General features: G+C 39.5%; 2 protein-coding genes across 8 annotated transcripts in view; one reads left to right on the top strand and one right to left on the bottom strand.

The window, feature by feature from the left end:
- The window catches only part of TVP23A (trans-golgi network vesicle protein 23 homolog A), a 43,267-nt gene extending 31,079 nt beyond the window's left edge, over positions 1-12,188 (top strand). For 2 of the 5 annotated variants that reach the window (XM_075011048.1, XM_075011046.1), the window contains one exon: positions 11,479-12,188. In XM_075011048.1, coding sequence (XP_074867149.1) covers positions 11,479-11,520 — 42 coding nt within the window. In that variant the 3' untranslated portion in view covers positions 11,521-12,188. Of the gene's footprint in view, positions 1-960; positions 1,251-8,616; positions 9,295-11,478 lie in introns of those variants that run through there. The other 3 variants (XM_075011049.1, XM_075011045.1, XM_075011047.1) reach the window with 2 other exon arrangements.
- The window catches only part of NUBP1 (NUBP iron-sulfur cluster assembly factor 1, cytosolic), a 36,438-nt gene continuing 25,021 nt past the window's right edge, over positions 1,398-12,814 (bottom strand). For all 3 annotated transcript variants that reach the window (XM_075011041.1, XM_075011040.1, XM_075011042.1), the window contains 7 exons: positions 12,197-12,229; positions 10,550-10,640; positions 7,886-8,040; positions 5,629-5,739; positions 4,455-4,557; positions 2,078-2,161; positions 1,398-1,566 (listed from right to left, as the gene is read on the bottom strand). In XM_075011041.1, coding sequence (XP_074867142.1) covers positions 1,502-1,566; positions 2,078-2,161; positions 4,455-4,557; positions 5,629-5,739; positions 7,886-8,040; positions 10,550-10,640; positions 12,197-12,229 — 642 coding nt within the window. In that variant the 3' untranslated portion in view covers positions 1,398-1,501. The remainder of the gene's footprint in view (positions 1,567-2,077; positions 2,162-4,454; positions 4,558-5,628; positions 5,740-7,885; positions 8,041-10,549; positions 10,641-12,196; positions 12,230-12,814) is intronic.

Genomic DNA, 12,814 nt, shown 5'->3' with positions numbered 1-12,814 from the left:
AGGAGCATGCCCCGCAGGGCCTTGGGCAGGACCTTTTCTGTCCAATACGCATGGCTCTCACTCCCCCTGCTCAGTGCACTGTTGCTACACCCTGTCACAGGGCACCTTGCCAGAGTACGTACAAGGCTGAATTACTTATTTTAAATTGAGCGTTTACCAGTAACGTGTAATACACTAGAGCTGTAGGCAGCTTAACTGTTTGCTGGCAGGCATGGTAAGCCACACATTAGAAGTGCTCTCTTGCTTCTGCTTCAAAACTATGTGGGAAAGGGTGCTTACAAACTACAGTCCTTGTTCAGTAGTTTGAATTAGAAAGCCTGCCCCACCTCCCCGCATGCAAAACCTAGTTGTGTTTTTGGCATAGACATCAGCATTTATTCTGCTGCTTCGGCGCGCTGCCTGCACAGATTCTTCTCCCCACACAGCAATCACATTTCGTATCTTTGGCAAACTCCATGCTGGAGTTCATTGAGAGACTGGGCATTACTGCTGGGCTCACCACATTGGTCAAACAAGAAATGAGAGTCAAAAGTTCCTAGGGCTTTTCCTGCGTACCTGGGAATGCAGTGGAGTTGAAAGTGCTGGTCCGACCGTTCACATTGGGAGCTGTCCCACAAAGTCCCAGAGTCCAAGAACCTGAACAGCGCTGTCTGCACTACTCCAGCATAGACCTTGGATTGCTACTCTCATCAAGGTGGTGTACCGAAGTAGATTTAAAAGCCATTAAGGTCAGCAGACCTAATTTTGTAACGTAGATGAGGCCTCATCCTGTTATGAGCCACAAAGTCAAGTTTACATTGGTTTAAATTTGAAAGCAAGTGCAGTTTATCGTCTCGTTGTTTACCCTCTATCTTGTGTTACAAGCAAGGAAACAAAGCAAACATGCAAACAAACATGTTTAAGTAAAAAAATTCATAATTTTTTTCCTCTCTAGGCTAAAACTTATTTTTCTTCTCCCAGAAACTCTGGTAAATGAAAGAAGAGACCATCCCAAGTTTAAGTGACTGCACTTTAAATATGGAACTCTGCTAATCAAAGCAGAAGCTGTACAAGTGATCTTATTCAACAAAACACAGAGTGGAAATGCACACTACAATTAAAACTCAAACGAAGCCTTGAAAATAATATTTGAAAGAGACTCGGGTACATAAGGCAATAAAATATATATACTTAATGAGTACGAGTTTCTGAATAAAGTCTATATGTGCATCTCTTTGGAGATTAATTTCACCTCTTACGCAAGATTTCAGATATTACAAAATATCACATTCAACTTACACATCTGATGTACTAGGTGACTTATTTCTATAAGCTTACAAAATTTTGAGACAGGTGAATTAGCTGCTGTTCAAATATTACGGTGATTACACAAAATTAGGAAAATTAAAGCCAGAATGTTAACTTAATTATTTATTTGCAATACAGAAAAGAAATAGAAGTCTCTACATTCTTCCTATCAATCTGGGATACAATCATTGGTTTCCTGTAATTAACTGCACATCTATTCCATTTCTTGGTTAGATAGTTTTTCTTGAAAGTTGTGTAGGCCACAATATTCTTGAATCCCTGCAAAGAGACAAAGTAAGTTCAATACTACCTTGTTTTTCATTACTGATCATTGCATTGACAGCTCTGAACAAAATTGTGTGTCTTATATTAAGCTGACATATTTGACCTATTTTTCTTCTGGTATTTGTACACACTCTTCCAGAATTGTAAGAGTGAAATTTAAAACTTCACTCACTGGTAAGCTACCAAATTCCATTTAAGAAATGCCTGCTTGTAGAAAGTTCAGCCACCTATTTTATTTTATCGGTTAAGAGTACATATTTGCTGGCACTCAATGAAGGTCAAAACAAACCAGAAGTCAAAACACTTACTTTAGTTACCTGCAGTTTGGTAGCCATTATTTTCACAGAATTTAATTGTTTAAAATATAAGTGGATGAAATAATTCTCTGAGACAAGAGGAAACAAATGATGCAATGTTGTGATCCCTATACTGTGTAAATTAACCTTCTTAACGTAAGTGTGCATAGAAGTCAATCACACATCAGCCTTAAGATTGACATACTTACTTTGAATGATATTCCTATAAGCTAAAGTAGCTGGTGACTCAGGTATGTCAGACAAAAAAGATTGGCCTTTATCACAACTTTTCCCTAAAAAAAGAAAAACCCTTGTTAGGGGGGGCAGGGGTGGAAATGAGAAGAAACAATGCCTGAAACTTCCTCCCTAAAATTACTGTACTGCTCACTTAAAGGCATCCCAGTTAACATTTTGTTGCGGTTCTATTAGATAAATTGCTTGTTTAAAGTTGTGCAATGCTTTGTTTTAATGCCTTCCATGCCCACCCCAAGCACATCCTCCCCTCCTTCCTTCTCCACACCTCCTGACTGCTGCAAAAAGCAATTTTGCAGTATGTTAGGAGTGAGGGGCAGAAGTGAGGACACACTGTGCTCAGCAGACATGGCAGAACCGGGCAGAAAGACACAAGGGTGGTCCTTATAGGACTGCGAGTGGGAGCAGAGCCTGTGGTGTCAGGGATTGAACAGACCCCAGCAGTTTGAAGAGAGTGCCTGTAGATTATAGGCTCACTCCATTGCTGCCATGGACAAAACAGAAAGTGCTGCTAATCTGCTGCTTTACTACTTTAGCCTAGAGACTGCCCCTGTGGTAGGTCAAAGCCCTAGGCCACCCTCACCTCACAGCTCTCACCTTTGATCATCTCATGGATGCTGCAGCAATCAAGGGCAACCTGCCTCAGCAAAGCAGCTGCCTCCAAAGTGCTTTCTCCTCTAATGAGATTACTGTGTCATGGCTGCTGCTCCCTTCTCTCACGTGATTACCTGCCTCTTGGAGAGGAACGTCTCGAGACCCAGTACCTCAGAATTTGTGTCTCCCAAATGTACCATACAACCTGTCAACTTGGTTCCTTAGAAGACAACTGGTCTCCCAACGCCTAAGGGTGTGGTGGGGTGGTCAGTGACTAATTGAAGCAGACATTTATGTGATCCGCAGCTAAGCGGCCAGCAGAGACATCCCCATCAGTTACAGGGGAAGGATGACGCATCATGTGCCTTCATATATGGTGCTTCTTGCATACTAATCCCTGGTTCCTGGGTCAAACCCTAACTCTCAGAGCGTACACAGGGAGGACTCTGCAAGCGTAGGAGTGAGGCTATACTTGGCCCACACCTTCACCTGAGTTCTGGGTCCAGAAGATATTCACTTACCTAAAGCCAGGTCTACACTAGATCTTAAAGTCAATCATAGATACACAATTCCAGCTATGGCAATTGTGTTGCTGAAGTTGACGCACCTGACAGTCCACTAAAGAATGTGGACAGAGAAATCCTTGTGTAGACCTCCCTTACTGCTCATGAGAATGAGAAGTATAGAGGTCAACTCTCAACCCCGATAGTTCAATTTTGTGCATCCCCAATAAGTGCAAAATTGAACCACAGAAGATTGACCCTGAGCAGGTCAATCTGGGTAGTGTATATGTAACCTTTGTCACAGCTGTGAGTAAAACTGCATATAATGTCTTTTGTCTGGCAAAAAATTTTGCCTGGAACCTAATCCCCAACTACTTACATTAATTCTTATGGGGAAATCAAATTCACATAACATAATTTTGCTTAAAGTCATATTTTTTCAGGAACAGAACAATGACTTTAAGTGAGGAATTCCTGTACCAATCCAGTGAAACAAAAGGCGTATGTTCTTCCTGTGTCCGTGACAAACAAAGCAGCATGGTAGCAATTTTCTTATAGGCAGCCATTAGAACTAAATAGCAGATTGAGTTCCTCAGTTTTCTTAGATTTAGGAGTCTATGGAGGCACCCTGTCTATACCACCTTTCCACCAACACAGAATGCTGTTCCTTAATTCCATGAAAGAGCAGCACCAATCTAGTCTTGCTTTATACTCAGTTCAGTGTAGTTTATCGTGTGTTGTCTATTAGTAACTTGGCTGATTACATACTAGCTCTTATTTTATCTAATTATCTTATTTTATCTAATTATCCACCGAAAAATTCCAACTAAATTCATACAACTAGCAGTTTTTCAGTTATAAAAACTCTACTTCTAACTGTACCCAAACAGTATGTTACAAAATTTTATTCTTCCTTATGGTATGGTTTCACCCAGCCTGCAATTCAAAATGAGCAGATTTTCAAAATATTTCACCTTTATTAACTAATTTATAGTGCACAAGGCTCACATGATTACTAATTAAACCTAAGCAGGAAATTCTATCATTTTACTCATTTCAGACTAAAGCATATTATTACAGTCCCATATTTACAGGAATTTTCATTCAAAAAAAAGAAAAAAAAAGTCAGATCCATGTTTTCTGTTTATCACAGTAAGTAAAACCGACATATCAAAAATAATCCTGAAGTAATGGCAAGTACATGATTGCTTTTTAGTAAATCGTTTGTCAAGATTACCTATTCGAGGATCTAGGGGGACTTTACCCAAGAAAGCAATATTTAAATTTTGGCACATCTTCTCTGCTCCTCCAGTTGTTGGAGGAAAGATCTGAGTTTCAATCTGTAATGTTTAAAAAAAAAAAATTGAGAATGACATTTCATCACAAAGATGTTTAGTGGCATCTTCCAAACATCGCTTATTAAAATCTCAGTCAAAACAGGACAATATATTGTGGAATTCTGAACTCTGCATACAGTGGTTTCCTAGCATGCTATTTCTAAATACACTGAAGATCTAGGGTCTAGACAATTAAAACATTTGACCTAAGTCTTCACACAAATTATTTCTGCGCAATAAGAGCATTTAGATTCCTCTATCAAGCACAAGTACCATTTCTAATACATTTGTCCTCTAATCATTTAATTTAGGTTACTGTTCATCTGACATTTTTTGCAGCATATACATAATTGTAGGTTAGAATTTAAATGTACAGACTGAGGGATTTGAAAGCAAGTAGCAGGGCCATCCAAAATATGTCAATGTTCTTTAATTCAGACCTGCAAAAAACTGATTTTTTTCCAAGAAATTTCTGAAGTAAAAGCAGCATGTGTAGCTCACTTAAGGTTTACCAGGAGATCTACCTCTAAAAGAAATTGTTAGTAACACTGAAACATCTACATTTTGCATAAATTTTTAGAAGCAAAACTGAACAAAAAGATAGAATACAGTAGTTCTTAAATACACAGCACTTCCAAAGTTTACTACATCATGTCAGCTATTCAAAGATGCCAGCCACTGGCTCCTCTTAATAGGAACAGTTAAGACAGAAAATTGTTAAACACAGAGGTGTAACTGAAGCCTTCATTTCAGAACTGTTATTTTTGTACCATGTCCCACCCCAAATGCTTGGCCTCAGAAAAGCAACTTTCATAACTGTCTTAGGACAACAATACCTGTATATAAAGGAGCTTGATGCTGTTTCCAACAAATGGGACTTTTTTCCCTATACTCCTCCAAAAAGGATTTTTTTATAATGAACGGCTTTATTCAGTAGATTAAACAAGTCTCTGCCAGGATAAATAAATCCTCTCTCTTCCTTCATTCATGGTCACCACCAAAAATACATACATTTGAAGTGTGTGTATTACAACAAGAGTGAAAATATTAGCGGTAAGATTTAGATGGTCTTACCTTACATTTTGGGCATACAAAGCCACTCATATTTTCAACAACTCCTATGATTGGCAGTTTCACCTTATGACAAAAGTTGATCTCTTTTCGAACATCCTGAAGGGATATTTCCTATCAAAAGCAAGCGTTCTTTTGTCAGTCCATATCTACTTGTCTTTTTCACTTACGGATTCTCTCTGTAAAGCAAACATTCCCAGCACAGGAATCTTTTTACAGTTACAAAAGCGCTTCTTGAATTCTTGCTGACTTCTCTTCACATTCTGAGCATGCTTTCCACTACTAGGATTAAAGCATATAACCTATTGTTTAGTTTACTCAATTAAGGATCTTCTGCCTTGAGAATGACCAAAGATTAGCAAGTTGTTTAGATCTTTATTAAAAAAAATTTGCTTCCAACATCTTTAAATTTGTCCAATAACTCCAGCTTCACATCAACCATCTTTATTATCTCCTGCATTCATGTCATGCAGTCAGACAAAAATATTCTTTAAATAAAAGAAATTACATTCGCATCTCCTATTAGTTTAGGGAAAGACATAAAAAAAAAAAAAAACTTATCTGGTCAAGGTGTCAAGGAAGATGTGCAGGAACAGATTTACTCATTCTTTCCAAAGTAAATTCTAACACCACTCTCTAGCCCTGACCCTTCTCATACACACACCTGACTGTTTCCTTCTACTCCCTCCTACCACATACTTTGCATTCCACTTACTATTCCCTTCTTGTTTCCTGCTACTTGTGTCTCTGGACATTTTCTTGCTGTTCCTACTTCAGCAAAATTATGCCTCTTCTGGCACAAATGGTCTTTTCTACCCCTCCTTCAAATTGCCAACTAAGAATGCACTTTTTATTTAGCAACGAAGGGTCCTGTGGCACCTTATAGACTAACAGAAAAGTTCTGAGCATGAGCTTTCATGAGCAAAGACTCATTTCATCAGATGCTGGTCATGGAAATCTGCAGGGCCAGGTATAAATAAGCCAGAGCAAGGCTGGGGATAACAAGGTTAGGTCAGTCAGGAAGGATGAGGCTTACTACCAGCAGTTGATCTGGAGGTGTGAACACCAAGGGAGGGGAGTAACAGACTTAACAATAGCTATCCTACAGCAAAAAAATTTCAAGACCAGACTCCAAAGAGAAATTGCTGAGCTACAATTCATCTGCAAATTCGACACCCTCAGCTCAGGATTAAACAAAGACTGTGAATGGCTGGCTAAATACAAAAGCAGCTTCCCCTCCCTTGGTGTTCACACCTCTAGATCAACTGCTAACTTTTCTGTTAGTCTATAAGGTGCCACAGGACCCTTCGTTGCTGTTACAGATCCAGACTAACATGGCTACCCCTCTGATACTTTTTATTTAGCTAGTTGTTCACCACTAATCTTAGCTGTGATATCTAAACACCAAACAAAAAGCCTCTCACCCCCTCAAAAAAATTCACCACACACAGCCCATTGAATCCAGGAAAAACTATTTCACCAGGAGAGTGGTGAAGCATTGGAATGCATTGCCTAGAGAGGTGGTGGATTCTCATCCCTTGAGGTTTTTTAAGTCCCAGACTGACAAGGTCCTGGCTGGGATGACTTAGTGGGGGTTGATCCTGCCTGAAAAGGGGGGCTTGACTAGATGACCTCCGGAGGGCCCTTCCACCTCTAAGATTCTAGGATTCACTATACTTCCTCCTTGGGACATGTACAGTAAACTACAGAGGTTCTACTTTACTTTAAAAAAAAAAAAGTCACTCTGACTCCCCTCTGCCCCAACATCACTAGTATCTTCCTCTTGTCTAACGTTATCACTCCTTACATCCCACCTAACACCATCTGTTACTACAGTACTGCAAGTTCCCAAAGACAAAATACTCTCAGATCTGTAACATCCATAGAGAGGCACAGATGTTGAACATCACGTTATTTAAATGACAAAACTCTTTTCTCAATATCAGTGTTCAGATGCTGCTATGCAGAGCTAACACTGCTGTCTCTGCAACGTATTTGATTTATTTGGATCAGAACCCAATAATTTGGTTACAATTGAAAGGACCAAGTTGGGCATGGGTCCCAAATGGCAAGAAGATGATTTAACTCAACCTAGTTGGCTCTAGAATCATCTCTAAGGACAGACATTCCTCTACCATCCTTTATGCCTACATGCTAAAACAGATTGACATGGCCATATTTGTGGTGGTGGTGGTGGTAAGTGTTCAAAAGGAAAGATTTGATTTAACTGGCATTGCATTTGTAGCAATACCTGTCTTACCTGAGGAGTAGTGATTATAATTGCTCCATCTATGTGTGCAGAATTCAGATACTGCACAATAGATAAATGTTCATCTGAAGTACCCGGAGGTGTATCCACAATAAGGTAGTCAATTTCACCCCAATCCACATCACGAAGAAACTGTTTGATCATTCCTTAGAAAGAGATGCAAGATGAATAACCAACATTTGCAATTTAGAATCATAAGGTAGAAAACAGCAAGGGTGTATCTTCACTTCTGTGAAGATCAACCTGGTCACGGTCAATCTTCTGGGGTTCAATTTTGCATGTCTGGAAAAGATGCACAAAATCGATCTCTGGGGTTGGCAGTCAATCCCTGTATGCCTCGCTATCGCAAGGAGTAAGGGAGGTCAACCTTCCTTAGTGAAGACTGTCAAATAAGCCGATTTCTGATATGTCGATTCTAGGTATGCAATTGCCATAGCTAGAATTGCATATCTGAAATAGACTTATTTTCCTAGTATAGACCAAGTCCAAGTGTGCACAGATGCCTCAATATCCATTGTAAACTTAAAGGAACCAAAAGCTTGAGCGCAGACATTCATAATTTGGTATGTTATTCAAAAAGTCCAAAAAGCACATTTAGAATCTATTCTGTGCTGAAAGATTACCCCAAATATGATACTCAAAATCTCAAAGCCTGAGTCTAATCTGCAAATACAGTATGAAAAATGGCACCGTCCCACTCAAAAAATATCTGATTATTTCAGCAACAACGTATTTTCACTCCTGTTAACAGTCCGGAGCCAACATAGATGAATGAGGTGGACTGTATTACTTCACATGTACTGGAATTATTTAGCAAGTTCCAATCAGTTACAGCTGTAAAACTCCATCTATGATGGGGATTCACTCCAAGATCTTGGTAAGTGGTCAAGGGCCGCACTTCTCTATGGATGAGGTGTGAAGTCTGGAATGGCAGTTGGGTGCAGGAGAGTGTCACGGGGTCTGAAAGGGAGACTGGGTAAAGGAAGGGATTGGGACCTGGGGCAGAGGACTGGGGTGCAAGGTCTGGGAAGAGGTAAGGGTGCAGGAGAGGATTCTGACTTGGGGGAGGGGTGTAGGAAGAGGTGCAGGGTGCGGGAGGGAGTTGAAGTGCAGTGTTGTAGGGAATGTGAGGTAGGTCCTGGCCAGGAGCCATTGACCAAAGCAGTGCCAGGCCACTCCATGCGGCTTTCTGTGCTGGTGGTGCAGAGAGAAGAGGCGGCGGCGTCCCAGGCTGCACCCACTCCCAGCAAAGCAACCAATGGGATCTGAGAAGTTTTGCTGGGTGCAGGGGAGGAGTATGCAAAGCCTCTCCCCCGACTGCTCCACAGTGCAGAAAGCCACAGGAAGCAGCTGGCTGCTCTCAACAGCGCTGCTCTGTGCACATAGGTGGACCAGATCCAGATTCGGTGTCCCGTCCCCACCCCACCCCTGATTTACAAGTGGTAAAATATGTTACTGAAGCTGTAATTTTGCTTGCACAACTTTCATTACTGGTAGTGATTCTATAAAATAAAGAATTCAGTTCTACTCTCAGATCCCATCATTTGCAATAGTGGAAATTCTACACTCTCACAATATCAGTACAGAATCTCCATTCAGAAAGATTTCCACCTTAAATTATACTTCCAACAAAGCATTCCACTCAAATTTCTCTGTATTTTAACATATGCACAGTCCAACTAGAACTGAATTTTAGCAATAAAATGTTAGGTATAGTCTATTTCTGAAAATGCAGTTACATGGAAGCAGAAAGCTATGAGAAGTGGAACTGAAAGGGCTACAAAGTAATTTTTAATCTACAATAACATGGAAGTCACACACAACAAGCTGTACATTAGCACCTTAAAGACTGAGATTTATTAGGACATGAGCTTTCATGGGTAAGACCCACTTCAAATTATGGGTCTTAGAAATGTATTAGGTCATGAGCTTTTGCAAGTTAGTCTCTAAGGTGCTACAAGAAAGCTTGTTTGTGACGCTACAGACTAATACAGCTCTCTCTCTCTCAGACTATGCAAATCATACAGTAAGGTCTGAAAAATGGATGAGCAATTTTGTAACAAATTCATCAGCAAAACTGACTCAAAAGAATGCTATTGGTATTGACATAATTAAGTAGTCTACTTCCTACCAGTTTTCTTTTATGTACAAAAAGCTAGTAAAACAAACAGTATACTTTTAGAAGGATGAAAGCCAAAAAAAAGACAGTTCTGCTACCTACATTCATTATGGTGTTGAACAGTCACATTTCTTTCAGATATACTATCAATTTAGGATTTTTTTTAAAAGTGATCTATATCCACGCCCATTTAGAAAGTTCATTAGTTAACATAAGGCAATAAACCATGGATACAAATTCTGCCCAGTGTGGAAAAGTATAAAAGTTACAATGTTAATCAGCAATGTGCATGCAATGATATGTTTTATCAAATATAGACTCCCAAACTTCCATAGAGCCAGTCTTAAGTTGTTCTGATTATGTTAGAGAACTCAGTTCAATATAAGATATCATTTCATTTGACTATAGGATGGTTAAGAATAACTGCTTTTCCAACAACCCGAGTTTTATCCGGAAAAAAGGAAGGACCGTGTAAATTGCGATATTTTATGCTCCCTGGTGTAACAATAAACAGTGAAAATACTTGATACACAGACCATTTTTTTTGGGCCCCCTCCAGATAACAGCATCATCAGGACCACCGAGCAAGAACCCCACCGACATGACACTTAAGTTTTCTTCAACATACTAGAAAAGACGAAATATACTATTAAAATAGCCCAGAAAGAAATATACTTGACAAAATTACATCTTTACCAGTTCCCAAAAGATTTTAATGAAGCAAAACATACTTCAAGAAAATGGATGCTGGAGAAAAATTAAGGACACTTCATTTTCTTCAGTCCGTCAAAGGCTGCATAATTTCTGTATACCAAATTATATTTATAATCTTATTATGTTTACATTTTAAAGAGTGTTTTATAAACTAATAATGCAGAATTACCACTGAGAAGGCATGTGACTAAAATGACTTCCCTTCTCAGCATCAAAAGTTTGAATACAATCTGAAATATTTCCATCCATTTTGTTAAGAGTGTTATTTTATTATTCCTTGAGAGTTAATTATGTGTCGTGCTGTAGCAAAGTGAAATACTGTGAAAGTGCATGAGAACCAGAAATAGTGTAACTGACTGCTTTACTACTACTCGGACAGCTTCCTTCGAGAGGATAACAAGTCTTGTAAATGAGAGAAGCAGCAGATGTGATACACATAGACTTCAGTAAAGTATTTGATACAGTCTCACATGATTATAAATAAATGAGGGAAATATAAGCTAGACAGGGCTACCACAAGGTGGATGCATAAGTGGTTGGACAATCATTTCCAGAGAGCAATTTTCAATGGTTCATATTCATACAGAAGGGCACAAAAAGTGGGGTTCTGCAGGGACTGATTTTGTTCAATATCTTCATCAATGATTTATATAATGGCAAACCTTTGGTCTGGGGAAGCTAAGACCGTGCTTTGTTTCAATAAACCTGGCCTGGTGCCTTTGATCCTTATCTGATTTTGTGGTCTTTGCAGGCTCTCATGAAGTCTACCACATTGCCATCTGCACAGAACTAATGCGATATACAGCGGGGGCATACCCACGTCACCAAATGATTATCACCACTGACGGAGCAGGAGAATTGTCAGGACCCCACACCAGTGACTTCTGACTACTACACGCTGATGAAAGGACAAGAATCAATGGGGCTTACATTGCAGCAAGGGAAGTTTTGGTTGGACATATGAAAAAAAAACCTGCCTGTTAGGGTGGTTGAAAACTGGAATAAATTGCCTGCGGAGTTTGTGGAATCACCATCATTGGAAATTTTTAGCAGCAGGTTAGACAAACAGCTGTCAGGGATGGTTTAGATGGTGCTTGGTCCAGCCGTGAGGGCAGGGGACTGGACTTGACCTTTTGATGTTCCTTCAAGTTCTAGTGTTCTACGATTCTATTTTTGTTGTCCAAACCAAAACCAGCATAAAGGGAAAAGCAGGAAAAACCAACATCTTATTTTGTTTTAAAATGTTTGCTTATAACAACGCCCTGTGATGTTAGTAGTAGAAGAAATTTTTTAAACCTATGATTTGTACCTTCAGTGCCCCCATAAGAAGCAGGACTTCTGCATACGGAAAAGAGTGGGGTTGAAGGAAAAAATAGTCCTAAATTTCTCTCTGATACAGTCCCCTGCCCAAGTTGTCTGTTGGCCATCTGGCCATCCATTAAGAAAAAGAAAAAAGACTTATTACTTACCACTGGAGACCACCCAGAACCACTCTGGTGAACCTGAGGATTAAAGCAATGTTTTAAAACCAGTTTCTACATAAAATATGTAAAATATATAGGCTACACTGTAATGCTGTATGTCAAACCAGTTGTCAAGAAATATGCTAACTGTATTGAAAGAGTCCAAGGCCCATGTCAGAAACTGCAAAAAGAGAGTCCTTGAATTAGTCCATAAACAACTAATTCATGCTGCCCAATAATTTGCAATATAGCCTTCATACCCTTGCTGCAGACATGTTAACTGTAAAGGACAGAAATACATGAAGGAAAGGAAATCTCAGATATTGCTAGTCTCTGTGTGTAAGCACAGGGATACTTGCTAAAAGTCTGCTATGCGCAGGTGGTTTTGTCATAAAATATAAAACTAGAATGGGGACTGGCAACCAACTCGAGAAAACACAAATATATACAAATTCCTCTCAAAATACAAATGACATTACTTTCCTGTTAATGTGTTGTCCTGATCACAGATAAATGCCTTAGAGCTGAGGTGGGGAACCTTTTTTGGATTGGGGGCAACTGAGCTGTAGACAAATCAGTTGGTGGCCACAGAAGTGAGAACAAACAAGAAAAAACCCTCACTGA

This window comes from Carettochelys insculpta, chromosome 16, assembly GCF_033958435.1.
Source record: "Carettochelys insculpta isolate YL-2023 chromosome 16, ASM3395843v1, whole genome shotgun sequence".
Classification (NCBI taxonomy): Eukaryota; Metazoa; Chordata; order Testudines; family Carettochelyidae; genus Carettochelys; species Carettochelys insculpta.
The sequence above is the reverse complement of the archived record's forward strand: the minus strand, read 5'-3'. Positions and strand labels throughout refer to the sequence as shown.